General features: G+C 46.8%; 1 protein-coding gene across 1 annotated transcript in view; it reads left to right on the top strand.

The window, feature by feature from the left end:
* Nucleotides 1-3,050: 3,050 nt before the first annotated feature.
* Nucleotides 3,051-18,179, top strand: part of LOC308151261 (myosin-9-like) — a 31,172-nt gene continuing 16,043 nt past the window's right edge. Inside the window, exons 1-6 of the mRNA XM_080524094.1 lie at nucleotides 3,051-3,191; nucleotides 12,849-13,180; nucleotides 15,187-15,343; nucleotides 16,376-16,403; nucleotides 16,570-16,663; nucleotides 17,468-17,488. Coding sequence (XP_080380220.1) covers nucleotides 12,854-13,180; nucleotides 15,187-15,343; nucleotides 16,376-16,403; nucleotides 16,570-16,663; nucleotides 17,468-17,488 — 627 coding nt within the window. The 5' untranslated portion in view covers nucleotides 3,051-3,191; nucleotides 12,849-12,853. The remainder of the gene's footprint in view (nucleotides 3,192-12,848; nucleotides 13,181-15,186; nucleotides 15,344-16,375; nucleotides 16,404-16,569; nucleotides 16,664-17,467; nucleotides 17,489-18,179) is intronic.

The raw sequence follows: 18,179 nt of genomic DNA, 5'->3' as shown, positions 1-18,179 counted from the left end.
AGTGCGAGTCAATGGGTCCCTTTCTTTGTGAGCAGATGATAGAATGACTTTACACACCCAGAGCTACGGACACACCCTGTTGCTATTACAACCGAGGGAGAGAGAGAGAGAGAAAGAGAGGGGGGAGAGGGGACTGGGTCATAGCAAGGGAGGAGGGAGAGAGTGAGTGAGTGAGTGAGGTCAGGAGTGTCCATATTTGGTAATCCACTCTTTTGCTCTGTTTTTGCCCTAGCTCTGTGTGCCCAAAACAGTTTGTTGTGTCCTGTCACTATTGTTGTGACCTCACCAGGCATGAGAGATTTAAAACTTTGATAATGTCTCACAAATGTGTTTCCCCTCTCTCTCTCTCTCTCCCTTTCTGTTCTCTCTCAGCATCTGGTACCGCTCAACGAAAGACGCTAACCTTTGACCCGCAGGTCTAAAATTCCTTGTTCACCAGCCCAGAGCAAGAGATGTAGCGATTTTTTTCACATGGCATGTTTGTCCGTGTCAGACCTACGCATATGATACACACCTGCTATGATATCCAGGAACAAACAGACACATTCCACACATACTGACACCTTGAACGTGTTGATAAAGCATGTTGATAAAGATTAAGCTGTTTTGGACCTGGCAGCCTCTGTGAAAAGTACAAGTGGGATGCATGTCGTGCATGCCAATACTATATACAGACAATGTTGATGTCACTTGTGTAGAGAGGATGTTTGTGTTAAGTTTCCGCTTGTTGAGGTTAGTCGTGTTTGAAGTTATTTATCCGATGAGGTCACGACATCATCTGGTTCACGTTCACTGGACCGTCAGAACGCCTCGAAGGGCCGGCGTCAGCCCTGAGAGAGAGAGAGAGAGAGAGAGAGAGAGAGAGAGAGAGAGAGAGAGAGAGAGAGAGAGAGAGAGAGAGAGAGAGAGAGAGAGAGAGAGAGAGAGAGAGAGAGAGAGAGAGAGAGAGAGAGAGAGAGAGAGAGAGAGAGAGAGAGAGAGAGAGAGAGAGAGAGAGAGAGAGAGAGAGAGAGAGAGAGAGAGAGAGAGAGAGAGAGAGAGAGAGAGAGAGAGAGAGATGAGAAAGGATCAGGTCAAGAGTGCAAAAAGTATTAAATTACCCCCTGCATTTTTCCCTCTTTCATCTTGTCCTATCCCATTTCTCTTCAGACCAACCTGGGCATTTCTCTCAGTCTTTTCTTGGCCTCAACTATATCTGCTGCTGCTTCAACGTTTCACACTGATAGTGTGAAACGTTGAGTTTGCTTTGCTAATGTCTCCCTGCTGCTTGTGGCATGTGTTTTGGCCGTGTGCCTTTGTTCCATCAGATCGCGTCCAGATCACCTACATAATACCTCAGGGGGAACACAATGGGATGAGCAGGTGAACGTGGTACTGTTCTTTCTACTCTCATTTGTACTTTGGCAGTTCACCCGGTCAGTGAATCGTTAATTTCATCACCCTCTTTTTTTTGCCTTTTCTTTCTCACTGTCTTATTTCACATTTGTTATTTCTCTGTGGTACCGCACCTCCACCCCAACACCCCACCCCCCATCCTAATTTCACCCTTCCCCCTTCACATAACCATGAAAAGTATATTGTTGTCATGTGTTTCCCAGTGTTGTTATTCTTAGGTTTATATGAAGGCAACCTTGTCCAAAGCTGCTTGTCCAGACTGCAGTTTTATCTAACATCTGGAAGGGCTGAAGCTGTGTAGTTTTGGCACGCCACAAACGCACGCACACACACACGCACACATGCACGCACACACACACACACACACACACACGGCAGATCACCACCTGGGAGTGAGGTTGACACCTGACTCCCACCAGACATGAGTTTGCTTGCCTACCCACAATACCAGTCTGCTGTACACATTTGTGTACTCTTGGCTTTCAGTGTTGGCTAAGCTTCCCTATCTCACTGGAACCATAGGTTTCACCTCTTGCTGATTCTACCATCTTTTTCCAATCATAAAAGTATTTTTAAAACATGTTTTCATTTGTCTGCCTGATTCTTGATGATTCATAGATGTACTGACAGCTTTGTCTGATGTGAGAATGTTATACACTGCTGTTGTTTGACATTGGACACACTTAGCTGAACCTTTTTGTCGGCTACTTGTCTTCCTCAAAGTGTATGCTCGGTTCCTCTAGTTTAAACTTTGATAAAGATCAGGAGTCTCAGGTGTACTTAGTTTACACTGAACTGAAACAGAAAGAACAAGTCAAACAACTATGACTTCCCACTAATAACAAAGTTCTGTAATTATATTGTTGATATGAGATTTCATTTTAAGATCTTCAAAATGAATTTGTAATTTGTATTTAAGTATTCAGTCATTGTTGTTGGACGCAATGGGAGGCAAGCCAGATGGAAGGAACTGATGATCTAATTGATGATTTGGCTTAAAGTCTAAAATGTTATGCATAATATGATGCTTGTGTACAGTTTCAGTGTGTCTCCCAGACACCAATACACGTTTCCCCTCCAATTAGACAGACACAGTAGACAAAAATAATACCTGTAGCAGTGATAAACTAGTGATAGTGGTAGTGGTAGGTACAACTTGGTGTAAAGTAGCTGATTCCTGAACATCTCTCAACCCTGCCTCACAGTCTGATTCCAATGCAGACAGAGACTAGCCAAAGCCCTAGTGACACATGTGGATAACCTGGATGATGTAGGCCATCCTGAATGTACGGGTACTTATATGGTCATAAAAGTCCTTAGTGTGCACATACCTCTTTCATTAAACATTACCTTATCTTTGCCCCCCCCCCTTCTCCGCCTCCCCTCAACTATTTCAAGTTCAGATTTTTTTTTCTTTTTGCCCAGTGGCAGACTCTCTGTAGATAACGCCCCTTCGACACCGTGATTGGCCCAGAACAGTGAGGATTATCAAACGATTGGCTGTGAGTGGCTGGAAGGGCGGAGACAGGCCCCTCCTCCTCTGGACCGCACCCCGACTGACTACGCGAAGAGAGTGAATTTAACTAGCTAGTGGAAGAGGGAGGGGAAAAGAAAGAGAGAAAAAAAGAGTGAGGGAGAGAAAGAGAGGGAGGAAGCTCACACTGTAGTTTGATCCGAGCTCTTTGCAAAGGCTGCTGTCGACTGAAAAGGAGTTTGTTTCGCGGCAACACGGAGACCGACTAAAGCCACCGGTTGTAGCTAGCCACCCCCTGAAGGCGTCTGCATCTGAACAGCAGGTAATGTCGCAGACAGTTGGGCTACCTCCTGTTCGGTTTTTCTGACTAATTTTCCTCTTCTATCAATATCATGCTCCTTTGCTTGTCTCGCTAAACCCTCGCGGCTTGGCCAAGTGTACTGAACCAGGAAGAACGAGATCTGCAACTTCATCACCCCACTGCCCTGGGTTGGGGACCACATTTGCCTTTTGAGTTATTTGAAAGTTGTCCCACATGCAAACTGTGTCAAGTTGTGTGTCCACAGTTGACACGATGAATGGTTGTTCCGTTGTAACGGGCGCGGTGTTTTAAACTGTAACATTCTATCGGCAGCTTCAGAGCAATGGCGAGAGAAACGTAGCAAGTTAAGAGCTGGTACAGGAAGTGATTCGCATGAATGAGTTGCAGAAAGGGAGGGAATTAAAAGTAAGTGAGGACAGGGTCAGGGGACTAAATTAATCCAAACTAATGGTTGTGTCCCCTCAGAGACTTTTGGAAAGTGTCTATTCTCTCATAATGTCACTTTCCCGGTGTGTAGGGTGTAGTTCAGGTCTCCCTGTGTGTGTGGTCAAGGCTGTGACGACCCCGGGAGTGTTGTCGCACCATTACGTCACTCTGACCGGTACATTCGTCTGGAACGTCCACGCTTCCTGCTCTCCGATGGACCGATGTGTCTTCTGTGTTCCTTCTTCAATGTACATCGCGTCCTCCTGCATCCATCCCCAAGTACCTCCACCCTATTCCCCACGAGCATGCTCTCTGCCTAATGAAATCGCAGCGTAGCAATAGCAGGCCTATGTCTTGGCCCATGCAGTTATTTTAGTTACCTCTCAAATTATTTTAGCCAACTGTCCCAGACATGAGTTTTACTTTGGTGAGCTTGATTTGTAATTCGACTAAAGGGGGTACACTTTTCTCAGTAGTGGACCGTGTTAAAAACAATTAGGAAACATATCTGCCAGAAGGCGCCACCAGTCTGTATTATACGTTGTGATTTTGTCACTGTCAGTATAATTTGTGTTTGCTCTTGGTTGGAGTGTGTTTGGAGTCGTGAGATTATAGATCACTGCGGTGGCGAAGGAAACCGGCTCGCGGGGAATGTGCGCGCACGCCCTGATTTCGATCATTTCGTCCTCTGAGTTTTTTTTATTTTTATTTTTTTTACCGTAAATCACGCACGGTCCTCCTCCAGCCCGTAGGCACAGGGCTGGTCCTCACTCGAGGCCTGCGTACACGCCTGTCTCTATTTTGCACTTGGCCTTCTAGACATGCTCACATTTGAAAACCACGGCTATTATTATTACTACTACTACTACTACACACTTTCTTCCCATGCTCATTCTATTTCAAGTTATTTCCATGTCTTATCCAGACTTGGGTATGCTAAAGGAGGTTCTCCAATTGCAGCCTGATGATCTTCCTGCATACAATGACATATTGTGCCATTGCAAGGTGCTACTCGCCAAGCAGCACTGTCCCTACCCACCTAACCCTAACCCAGTTCTCCCCCGCCACTCTCACTGACTGTTCTGGGCCACCTTTGGATGACACACCCTGTCCTAGAGCAGGCTGTTCCCTGCTCCCGGGGAAGGGGTGGTTTGCGTGTTGTGGGACCCATAAAATGAATATTATTCACAATTTCAGTTAGAAATGTAGCTCGTGTGCTATGGTCTTTTTAGGAGTTCCAGTCAGAACGTAATCATTTCCTGTTTGGTGCTCTGAACCATGAATCAAACTTCTGGCACCTTCTGAGACTAATCCTCTGAATATCTGCATTTAGTTTGCTGCGTAGCCTAGTTGTTGTTGTTGAAATGCACTGTCTATTGTTGAAAAGTATAATGATCTGGTGGGTGCAATGATTTGCCTTTTTATAGCCTACTGTACACGGACTTGGCAAGTCTACGACACTAATTTGCAATTCAATAACAAGCTACTTTTTAGGCTGTCCTTGGGGGGTCATTTGAATTGAGGCCCTTGTAACCTTGGTGAATATGGGTCTGAGAACATTCCCTATATAAGTAGCCTAGTCCTTGAAATCTACTTGACATGATGCAGAGCCTGTGAAGGCCTGTTGATGTTTTAGATTTCACTGAAAGTCTTCTAGGATGCAGTGTCTTGGCCGAGGAAGGTTACAAGGTGTCAGCTTCCTGTTGTTTTAGAATGACGATGTGACTTGTAGTAAGTGCACCATGACACACTTGAGGACCTGAGGTTTGGTTATGAAGTCTCAAGGCTCCCTTCAACAACCTCAAGGATATTCTGAGTCTAACCTTGTTTCGGCGACGAGGCCCTCAGACTAACTACATTTATAGGGCACCGGTTGCCCCCTCAGTGCCTGGGGCGATAAAATAGACATTACATGAATGCTGGCTAATAAAGTAGGCAACGGAAGCTCAGAGAAAAAATGGCAACAGCTTTGACCATGCTTGATTATTGACCCAAGTGACCGATTAACACTAGATTGATCTGTGTGTCGGACTCGGTTGGCAGCAGTGCCCGAGTCATGGATAATTTTATAGGCCCAAGTCAGCTGAGATTCATCTGAGCGCAGCGTACTTTCAGTCAAAGGAGCAAGTAAGAGGAGGAGATCAATTAGCCACACGAGTCAATGCCGAGTCAAATGCTCCTCGCCAGATGCGCTGGCATTCCCCTGCAGACATGGTGCTAGCCACAGCTGACTGGGTATGATCCCTCCTCATGAGTCATACAGCTCTCCCCCATCGACAGACAGGACTGATGTGGTGGATTCTTAGCAATGCAGACATCAAACGCAAGGCGTTACGTGTTCTGCATCTGTACTGTCTGATTCCAGGTTGAGTCGTATTTCATTGTGGCTGGCTTGCCAACTTGTTTTTATTACTGTTTTTGGGACTGGATTAACACACATTCCACGTTCAATAATATCAGTGTCTGTCTATTTTTATGTAATAGACTGATATTTGTCCAGTCTGACTTGGAACAGCATGATTTGAATTCGGTCAATCAGATTTGTGGAGTTGGCAGACCCGTCCAAACACTTCGCCAACATGCCCGCTGTGATTTCCCACTAGCCCTCTCTCCTACTGTTTGCGTCTCTTTCTTAGCTTTCTCTTGTTTACCCTCTCCCTCTGTCCCTCCTTCCTTCTCTGTCCAATTCTTCCCTCTTCATATCTTCTGTTTTCTGGTCCCAATCCCTTCCTCCATCCTCCCCCCCTCGCTGCGGACACCTGTAGGGGTCCGTTGAATGCAACAATACCAGGAAACGTCTGCTCATGACTGGGATTCCAAAATAATCATGGCTTGGTGGGATTTCTTCTCTGGAAATGGCTGTCTTTAACTGAGGCATGAAGCTGTGAATGGCTGCTGCGCCTTTGGTTTATGGTTAACTCAACGGTATGGTAGAAGGATGAGGTCATGCATGAAAATCTAGCCTGATGATGTAACTTCCTGTTGGAGCTAGAAGAAAACTGGCACATCAAGAACAAACTTCTCTACTGCCCATGTCTGTACCCTTGTGGAAAAACCCTGTGCGTGTGCGTGTGTGCGTGTGTGCGTGTGTGCGTGTGTGCGTGTGCGTGTGCGTGTGTGCGTGTGTGTGTGTGTGTGTGTGTGTGTGTGTGTGTGTGTGTGTGTGTGTGTGTTAGTTGGATAATAACAGTTAGAGGCCTTATACTCTGCTGGTTGTGTAGGTGGTGAAAATCTGCGTTCTAATGTATGTCATAAAATAGACTTTGTTCAGGGTTGGGTTGTGTGATCTGCGCACCTGACATATCCACGTTTGTGTGTGTGTGTAGACCTAGTTGATACTTGGGCTGTTGCCTAATGCATTCAACTCAAACACATGCAGTTTCACACTGTGAACTTTGAAACATACTTTGCACCAGGACTTCCCTAACTCCCACGCAATATTTTTATGTCCCTGTTAATCCCAAATGCAGTTTGGACACCACATGCCCTTGACCAGCTCACATTGAAAAACAGCATGTGTTAGGCCTACTTGTGTGTCCTGTTTGACCAGGTAACAGAGCCCTTCAACGGTCCAATCGATGGTGGTGATCTGTGTTGACATTGACTGACTCAAAGGGAGTGCCTTTGTAGTCTGATAACTCTATTCTAAGATAATGAGAGATATGACTGAGAAGACAAAGGGTAGGAGGAGGCTTTACTAAGAGAGAAACAGCAGGGAGGGATGGGCTAAGTTTAGGAACGACCACATTGCAACTCCCAATGTCAGATGAGTTCTGCTTTTTATGTCCTGAGGAGATTTTTGGGAACACTTATTTGACCACATTGCAACTCCCAATGTCAGATGAGTTTTGCTTTATGTCCTGAGGAGATTTTTTATTTAAAACTCACTTATTTGAAATGTCAAGAGAGGAAGGAGAGTCTATGTTTCCCCCTGGATTCTTTCATAACTGTTAAAAGCCTTATGTAACCATGATGTAATATCCAATGCTGCTTGACTTGTTCATCAAATGGGTGTCATAGCATATTAGGCCTAGTATGCCAAGTGTGAACATTAATAATATGTTTAATTGCCCTCTGAGAATTACACTTGAATGAAATTAGGCCTTTTTATGAGCTCTGACCCTAAATCATTGCATCGTGTTTATTAATCAGACTGACTACTGGTTGTAAACAATTACAGTCAATATGGTGTAATCCCTATAGAAATAGTCCATGTCTAGTATTAAATTGAAAGTAAATGAAAAAAGGTAATTTCTAATCAATAGTTTAGTTCAAGTTCATAGTTTAGAATGGAATGTGCTGTTAGAGGCTATGGCTTTGTCCTTAGTTTAGAATGAAAAATAAAACTTGGGCCAAGGTTCTTTCTTATGTGCATCCATCCAGCTCGGAATGTGAAAAATTGTGGAAAAGGATAACGATCTGTCATGAGGTGTGGTTAGTTTCCAGCAAAGTCTTAATTTACTGCCTTGTCTGCAGAGTTGCTCAGCAGGCCCTCGACAGAAGGCGACGATCTCTCTTCATTTCAGAAGTGTCTTCTGGCACCTTCCTACACACAACAAGTTCCACAAATGGCAAAATAGTTTTCCCTCTTGGTCATTTCCTCTTTCCTCAACGCCATACCCAGCTCTCCCCCTCCCCCCCTCCCCTGTTACGCACCAGGGAGACGGCGTCTGAACTTAGACAGACCCGCCACCTCTCCTGCCCTCTCTGCCCCTGTCTGGCACCCCCTCTCCCTCTTCTTCTTCTCCTTCTTTTTATATCTCAGCCGACAGATAGTGAGAGGACGAGCAGAGCTGGAGGTAAGGTCAGCACGCATGACATGGAGGGGGACAGGAAGGGTGAAAAAGAAAGAAGGATGGATGGGTGGGTGGAGGGGGGGGGAGGGCGGGGGCGTGTGGCTCTTCTTTTTCACTCACAGCCCGTTGAGGTTAACCAGACAAGACTGAACCCAACATGAGGACAACCGAGGACAAAAGTAGGATGGAGTAGAATGGGATGGGAGGAGAGGTTCTATTAATAATCCCCATCAATGAATGCAGCCTAACATCCACCCTCAGGCCCCTGCTGCTTTGTGGGCTTTCTGGCTGGTGGTGGGATACAAGACTTACTGTCCATGGTCAGGCTTTAAATGTAGGCTAGCTTATGTGCAAATGAGGGATCAAGACTCTTGGCTTTTCCAGCGACTCTGCACATCTCTCGGTGAGGTGCAGCAGCGGGAGTTACTGAGCTGGAATGGAATGAGAGTGGAGAAAGGAAGGAAGGAGGGAGAGAGAGAGAGAGGGATGGAGGAAGGAGTTGAGGGATGGCCCCGATGAGGAGCAAGCAGCTCTTGGCCTGCTTCCTTAACGCGACGTCCAGGTGCTGAAAAGGACACTCGTTCCTCTTCCTTGGGCCCCACCCGCTGCCTTACTACGCCACTTCCTCCTTTTGTGCCCTCATTTTGGCGTCTGGGATTGTCAGGCGGAAAACTCGGCAGCCTCCTCTTCCTCGTGTTGTTGAGCTTAGGTTCCTCTTCCTCTTCTGTGTCCTACCTCTCGGACTGGATGTCTTTGGTAGTTATTGTCTGTGTCTGGGGCAGTTATTACTTTAAAAAAAGCCAAAGTATGTCCATGACTAACATTCCTGCGCTGTATCAAATGAATAAGTAGCTCTGTACGAACAGCCAGCCTGGCTAATCTCCGAGGCCTAGACAGCTCTGAGTCGACCAGTGTTTTCACAGCTGAATGTTGTTTAAAGTGACAAGATGTAGGGGGAGGCATCACCGCAGCTGGAGATGAACGGCCTGAGAAGATGATGCATGGAGGCTGAGACGAGGGGACGTGGCCAAGGACAGGCAGGGAGCGGTGGACTTCAGTACAGAGGAAGTGGACGAGTTAGGAGTTGGAGACGTCGTTTAGGATGAGTCAGATAGGACCCTCAGGTTTTTATCTCGGTGCCACGTACAGATAGTTATGCTATTGGCCTATTATCAACTCTGGCAACTCACAAGCACAGTAAATGTCCTCGGGTTGTTTTTTCACCTTTTACTTTCAATGTAGAGCACCGTCCGTCAAATAGCTGTGAAAAGAATAGACGCAGTCGTAAATTTAGCCTCTCTGCTGCTCCCAGGAGCCGTAGCCGGGGGATGAAAGTGTGTCAGCGACTAATCTGTGTCAAGATGTGTGAGTGGGACTCGGAACAGCGCAGGCCGCTCTGCTCCCTCCCTCTGGGTCGTCCAAAGCGGCTGCATGCTCTCCTTTTCCAAAGTCCTATTTTATCGTTGATATTCCTATTTTCGGTGTTATGTGATTTTGCTTGTGTGGTTCACAGGCTTATCAATACTATGCCATTTGCGGACAATGCGGACAAAGGCTCTCTCTGAGCCCCCCAGCCTCTACTCAACAACAGATGGCATGTGTATACGTTTGAGCTGTTTGTTTCAAGATGTTGTTTTCACGTAGTGTAAACACTCACTCACAAATGTCTCTTTCCGCGCTGCACACGATAGTCAGCGAGCTAGCTAGCTCCCACTGATAAGAACCAAAGCCAAAGGAGCTTTTGGGTGTGTTTGGACTGTCACTCCTCACAAGATTGTTTTTGCCAAACAATAAAGCAACAAGGATTACAGTTGCAGTAAGGATCGTATTAGCCCTGTGAGGGTCTGACTGACCCAAGTCCAGTTCTCTTGCAGTTGAGTGTCTGGCTAATGTTGCACTCAGGCCCCAGCTGCCACAGTCAAGTGACAGGACTACTGGCCACTGACTTGAGCACTACAAACACAGCCTTAACTGTTGGCCTGCACAGCCAACGGGTGCAGTACCAGTACTAGGTGACGCTGATATATGCTGAGTGTGTTAACTCCCTCGTGGCCCGACTGACCTCGGCGATGGGAATCGAGGTAGAAAGATGGGAAGAAAAAGAGCGAGAGTGAGAGAGAGATCGGGAAAGGAGGAGAGAAAATGTGTGGAATTCCTTTGCTCTCTCTGTCTCTGATAAAGGGTGAGTATGAGAGGAATGTGACCCTGGAAGACTGGATAAACAGGAGGAGGGGGGGGGGGGAATGGAGGGATGGGGTGGGAAGAGAGCTTGGAGCCGACAGAGGAGAGCGGGGGGACTAATTTGTGGGGTACCGTATTCTCTATAGCAGGAAACGGGGGAGGAGGGGGTGGTGTCAGAGCAGACATGGCGGGGGGGGGGGGGGGGGGGTAGTGATGGAAGTCAGCCGTAGAAGTCTAACTGCTGAGGGGGCGGGGGGGGGGGGGGGGGGCGTGAGAAGAATGATTCCACAGCCCTCGTTCTCTCCCTGTGGGTCGAGCTCAGAGCAGGGTTAATGGGCCGTAGTGGACAGGCCAGACGTGACCCTGTTAGAAGAGTGTTAACCCACTGGTTTTCTCACACACACACCCCCTCCACCCCTCTGTCCCTCTCATAGTGCCCATGTCCGTTGCAGCTTAGCTATATTCAAACACACCACGATCCCCAAACGTCTCCTTTGTGTACAGTATATCAGTACACTGCACTGCCTAATCACGTTGCTTAGCTTCGCTTTTGAAAATGATTTTGTTTAAGTAAACTAACTCTTGATAATGTTGCACTTGGCAAGTATAGTTGGCATAGTGTCGTGCAACTTAAAGAGAACTTGGCACCTGTAAAAATCCCTCCTAGACGACCATTAAGTGTAACTGCTTCGCGAAGTTATCGAAACGGGAACCCTGCCAACAAACAAAGCTCATAATCACAATAACACAGTGGAGAAGTATGCTGACCTTGACCTGCCACCATTTGTTTTAGATAGTTAGCAGATGTGCAACATTGCATGTGTAAACAGAACTTGCGACAGTTGTTGTAAATTGCGACTCCTAGTTTTCCCCCCTTGGGAGTTTGACAATGTTTAGGCTAACGAGCCTGGTGGTGGTGGGAAAGGATTAGCCTACCCTCCTGTTGTTTTGAAATGATGATAATTGGAACGGTAAAGACGGTTATGCCCGTGAGAAATACTCTGTGATCAGATAATTGCCTTCTCTGTTCTTCTGAGCAGCTGAAGCTTGTAACACCGACTGGTAATACTCGTCTAGTCACCTCTGTATGGGCTAACCCACAGCGCTGACTGTGCCTGACTGCCTGCCGTGGGACACTGTATACATGTTGTTCGTGTGCTGTGAGAAGAAGTGCTAAAGACAAGTGCCCAGACTAAAGCGGGTCCTGTTGGGGCCTGCTCGCGATGTCATTCACCCCTGACGATGTGGTTGTGTTTGACACGACAACTCTAGTCTGCAGCAGACAACGTTTGAGAGCCAACGTATGTTTAGGGCTTTTCAAAACCGTTTTTTATGGGACATTTTAGATGTTGAAGCCGTCTCGACGTTCTCTGTAATCTGTCCTTTTGCACTTCACCTCTCGCCAAAGCTGTTTTTACACTTTGGCGGTTTCCCAGGCCTCCCACGGGCTGACAGTTAGCCTCCCACCTCGACCTGCACCGTAGTCCTTAGAAACCCAACCCTGCAAAAGTTGTTTTTGAGATACTCCTACAACCGTGTAATCAGCGGAGTCATTCCAAAAACCACATATTTAGATTAAACGGTCGGCACATGTTGCGCATTACTAACAAATGTGAGTTTTACAACACTGTGACTCACTTTTTGTTAGTGAGATTCTTCTTGCCAATGAGAAGGGGGGGGTGTGTGTAAGTGGCCCGTGATTTGATTAGCGTCCGTAGCGCTTGCCAGGAACGTGGGGGCCCTTGCTGACGTTTTCTGTGTTTTACTGTATGTCGGCCTGACCTAACCTGAGCACTCTCCCCTGCTGTAGAGCCCAACACTGGTGACCCCCGCATTCCTCAGAGGTTACATAAGACCAATGGGTAGGGAGAGCCTGGACGGACTCAAACGACACTCCGAGCCAGCTAGTTCTCCACCAGCTAGGCAGTAACTCTCTCTGGAGCTCAGCACCATCCCATTGTATCGATGCCATATGTTCATATGAGGGTGAAATTGAATTTCATGCCTGCATTCTGGTTTTGTATACGTGCAAGAAAACGCTTTGAAGTCGGGAAGAGTAGTACTCCCATGGGAAACTTGTTGTTTCCTCTGTTCTGCCTACGTCGGCACAATTCCTTTCTCCTAATGCTAAGTGTGCTGTTTTGAAAGAACTATCTGTCCTCAATCTATAAATGCATGCTACATTTCTCATCACTTACCCAACCAACTTTCTGTCTCACCCCCCCCCCCCCCCCCCCCCCCTTCCCTCCCACAGCAACCATGACGGACGCAGACAAGTTCCTGTACGTGGACCGCAACATGGTCAACAACCCACTGGCGCAGGCCGACTGGGCCACCAAGAAGCTGGTGTGGGTGCCCTCGGAGCGGCTGGGCTTCGAGGCGGGCTCTGTGAAGGAGGAGCGTGGCGACGAGTGCACGGTGGAGCTGGCCGACAACGGCAAGAAGGTGAAGGTGAACAAGGACGACATCCAGAAGATGAACCCGCCCAAGTTCAGCAAGGTGGAGGACATGGCCGAGCTCACCTGCCTGAACGAGGCCTCGGTGCTGCACAACCTGAAGGAGAGATACTACTCTGGCCTCATCTACGTGAGTACCTTAACGACAGACCTGACACTGAAGAACACACTCCTACACCCACACTGAAGAACACACTCCAACACCAATACTGAAGAACAAACTCCTACACCTACACTGTAGAACACACTCCTACACCAGCACTGAAGAACACACACCCTCCTTAAAGATGCAATCTGTAATTCAAAGAACAACAAAGTGGGCTCCCCCAGGGGCATGTTGCCTGGGAGAAAATATAACCACTCAAGTTCAATAACAGAGCTAGGGGTGCAAGGACGGACCATCCATGAGATCAAAGTTATAGTTATAACCATGTTTTGAAGCTCTACAGTGTTGCTTTAGTGTTGCATTGTTTACAAACTATAGAATAAACAAGCTTATATTTTGGGTTCTCATTGGATAAGACAGTTCAACTAAGCCCATGAAGTAGCATATTCTTCTAGAATCGATGTCTTTATTCTAGCATTCATTTAAATGTCCAAAGATGTATGTACCACTTAAAGATTTGTTTATGTTTTCATAAATCCTTACATTCATTTTCACATTATGAATGCTTTCTTGACCACTGATATAGCATACATTCTATTCTACATTTCACCCCACACCACTATAGTAAAGCAGTTTATCTAGGTCTATCCTCTGAGGTGTTACCTAAGGTCTTGGTGTGGGTGAAGAACCTGACCTGGCCAGGTTCCAGACCGGTAACCCCCTCCGTCCAGCTCTCTGATTATTCCATTAAAGCCTATTGTTTAAGACAGCCCATTGTGTGCAGATCGTCACTGCAAATGAAGGAGAGCAATCTCTTCACATAGACTTGCTTACATAGAAGTGCAGCCTTGCCTATTCATCATAAGGGGTATTAGGTTCAGTGATCCTCCTGCTTTCGCTCCCTTCTCTCTCTCTCTCTCTCCCTCTGTGTTTGGAATTTGGCTGTAAACAGGAAGTTGCAGGGAACAATACTCTCTGGAGGGGGGGGGCGGGGGCGGGGGGTAGAGGGAGTGAGGTAGAGTTGAGGGGGTTGGCAGGGGGGCAGAGTAAACCCTGTGAGTCGAATTACAGGCAGAGCTGGAAATGAAATGGATATGGAATGTAAATCGTGCTCATATTCTTGCACCATACATAATTAATGCCATTTTTCCTCGGGCCCCCGGCTGGCAGTGATTTGGTGACTTGCTGCAGTGTGTTTTGACCCGGTCAAGTCAACACACCCTGGGTTTAGGCCCCAGCCGAGTTGAGTGCCACTGGACCGGGTACCCTTTAGAAAGGCCCCTCATGGGAGAGGGAGAGATCAGAACCAGACCAGGGCACAGAGCCGTGGGGAAGCGAGCAAAGGAATGTGGCTAAGATGTAGAAAAGAAATATGGAGGGCTAGATGGACATAAGATGAGGGGGAGTAGGGAGAGTTATACCAGATACCCAGACCAGATTGAAGAATTGAGGATTTAAGGGGTGTATAGAAAATAACGCAGGGGGCTTTGGTGAGAAACAGTCTTGGATTATGTTGTCATTTGTGCTTGGATAAGTGTCCTAGAGATAGAAATATGGGCAATCTAACCTAAACCTTGCTGGTGAGGTGGGAGGGGTGAGATTAGGAAATAAAGGAGTATCTGAGAGAGGGTTGGCGAAAGGTCGAAACTGAAATGATCGTATTGCTCATTCATTTCTCCGTGCTGACCTTGTGTCCTCCTCTCCTGAAATGTACACACTTAAGCTCTGTGGTACGCCACAAGAACGGCTTCATAAGCATTCAGTTTCCTGAAATTGCTTCCTGCCCACCCAAAACTTTAAATACTAACCTGCCAATCTCCCTTGTATCTATACATACATATGTACTACTATCAGATGTAGACGGATAGATTTAGCTTGAAAATAACTTGCCGGACTGGCCAAAATCCAAAGACACGCACGCAATCCACAGTGTTACTAGTTGTTATTTCCTGAGCATGGACAGTGGTGATGGCATTAAAATGCTTTTAGCGACCATTATGATTAAACATCTCTTCTGTTTTGTATCACAGACATACTCCGGGCTCTTCTGTGTGGTTATAAACCCCTACAAGAACCTGCCCATCTACTCAGAGGAGATCGTGGACATGTACAAGGGCAAGAAGAGGCATGAAATGCCCCCTCACATCTACGCCATCACTGACACGGCCTACAGGAGCATGATGCAGGGTGAGGAAACACACACCATATACTATGGTGACCCAGAAAACACATATGAGAGGAGTGAAACAGTTACTGGAAGTATTTTCAAGTCAATGTGAAGTAACGCAATCGGTCTATACAATCGATATTCCGAGAAATCCTTTTGAGAGCAGTATTAGGAATAGAGGGTGTTTTTCACTTAGTGTTTTTTTGTTCGGGGGAAACTCTTGGCTCTTAGCTTCAGGATCTTGGAACTGATCCGGTGTCCTCATCTCTATCTTAATTCGCCTCACTGGCCTATGCAGATGCCAGACGGACTTCGATCCAATTAACTGAAAGTCTGCATTTAAGTAGCACATTGGCCTCAGTTTCCTCTCTGCCTATACCAAGGAAGGCTTGTTAGTCATAGGCTGTCTGTAAGAGGATGCTCGCCGGTGCACTTTAGTCCTACTCCGTTCTAGGCAACGCTGCGGTTCTCTGCACCATTATCTTGATATACAGAACTGCATGTCATTGCCATGCTGGCCATCCCCTCTCCCCTGCCTTGTTAGAGCTTGTTTTCCCATTCTTAGCTCTAATGGACTAAAGAGTAATGTTCAGAGAAATGGGTAATTGGCTTGTTGGTTAAAAGGCTGCACCCCTTCCAGTTACAGGAAGCCGGATATAAATTTCCTGTCTGTGGCCAATGCACTTCCTGTTTGAGAGCGAGAACTGTGGTGCATGTGCTCTGGCGATAACACATGCACCCTGTACTGTCATCTAGTTTTATATGAAGCTGGGGCAAGATTCAGTAATGGACAATGGAACTGAAGTTCCTCTGCACTCAACACACACACACACACACACACACACACACACACACACACACACACACACAACAGGCTACCGAACTCTTAATTGGTGCCTAACAGTACAGAATGACACGATGGACTGGAACATTATACATATATATATATATTGAACTCTGTAGCAGGGAGCGGTTATTCAATTCAACCTCGGTTCATGTTCTGTGATGCCTGTCAGAGAGAGGGATTTAAACACGTCTTCTTCCTTCCACAGATCGTGAAGACCAGTCCATCCTTTGCACGTGAGTCACAAGCACCAATGATTCTAAAACGGCAATATGACCTTCCTCACGACATGAACTTAAAATACGACCGCTTAGTTCCGTAAATTGATCGACATCCTCTGTTCTTTTCTTTTCCTCTCCGTTTCTCTCCCTCCATTTCTCTCTCTCCTCCTCTCTTCTCCAGAGGAGAGTCTGGTGCTGGGAAGACTGAGAACACCAAGAAGGTCATCCAGTACTTGGCCCACGTGGCCTCATCCCACAAGACCAAGAAAGACCAGGTCAGTCCTGCCGCTTTCCTGTACTCGTAACCATCCCCATGACCGTTCCCCTACTACTACTCTGCTATTTTCCTCTAATCTCTCCTTCTGATCTTTAAACTTTACCCCTCTCCACCCCTCCATTTCTCCCTCTACTTCCTCCTATTCCTTTTATCTTTCCAGTCTGCTCTCTCTCTCCTCTCTCTCTCTCTCTCTCCCTCAAGTGAGCCTGGTTTCCTATGTTCCTCTGCACTTGTATCAGATAGGAACCACCCTTTCCGAGCCCTTCTATGACCCAGACGATATCGGCCACTTGCACTGTGATTGTATTGTATGTACGTGTGAGCGTGTGAGACTACAGTGGTGCCACTGGCACGTAACCACACACCATCCCCCGATCCATCACCATGTTGTTCACCTCGGACAGCTGCTTTTCTACATGAGTCACACACGTCTATGGAACAACGGCCATAGAGAGCCAATAGAAGGTCGGCCAAGCCCGTCCCCTTGAACTCAGCAGCAGCACAGCACTGCAGGTTTTAGTTTGGCTTGGACTCTCGTGGCAGCAGACTCGTAACTACCACAGTGGAGTTACTTCATCTGTGATTTCTACTATTTATTTACGTTACTCCAGCTGCTGAACTTTAAATAAACTGACCTAATCAATGCAACGAGAGTCCAGTAAGAACCTGCAGTACTGTAGTTGACCACTGTAACTAGAGTTCTATGAGTGAACGCCCCCCTCCATCCTGTTCTGAAACCAGATCAGTATCCGTATCTACCATTCCTTTGAGGTTGTGTATTTCTCTCTCTTCCCATCAACAGAACAGCTCGATCCTGTCACATGTGAGTTATACCCTCTCCCTCCAACCCCCATCCTCCCCCATCCTGCCTCTTGTCATCACACCCATCTCCTCCTCGTTCACTCTCACCCCTTCTCTCCCTCCCACCCCGGCTCTTGCTCTTTCTTTCTCTCTCCCCGTGCTGCTGGAGTGTGCTCTGTGGTGGGCTAGTGGGTCACTTGGAAGTGTAGATCAAAGATCACATGCCCAGAGTCAGCCAATGGCAACAAGGGAAGATTTATAAGTTCCTGTATTTGTATTTTTGCTGGTAAGATTCAGCCAGACCGGACCAAGAGCAGAGTATGAGTGTTTAGGTGATTGATCGTTATTAAAACGACGCTTTTGGTCTAAACTATTAGGGATTAAAACTGGTCTCAGATCTGGCTGAATTTTTACCTATTTTGCGCTGTTGTTCGTTTGTCTCTGCACCCGTGATCCCAGGAAAGAGCTTGATGTGATTTCTATCTGTGTGTGTGATGTCAGTAGGTCTGCTTGCGCTGTGTGTTTGTGTAACAGTGTGTATGTTCAGAGATCTATGTTCAACATCTTTTCACAGTTCCCCCCTCCAGCCCTCACTCTGTTCACAATACATTTTTTTAAGCTCTCTGAACAAACACACTGAGTTGGTGTGTGTGTGTGTGTGTCAGTGTTTTTTCTTAAACTTAAACATCCTCATATTGATGTAATACACACGA

This window comes from Nansenia antarctica (genome assembly GCF_963989245.1).
Source record: "Nansenia antarctica genome assembly, chromosome: 2".
In the NCBI taxonomy this organism is placed as follows: domain Eukaryota; kingdom Metazoa; phylum Chordata; class Actinopteri; order Argentiniformes; family Microstomatidae; genus Nansenia; species Nansenia antarctica.
This window is presented reverse-complemented; position numbering and strand designations above follow the sequence as displayed.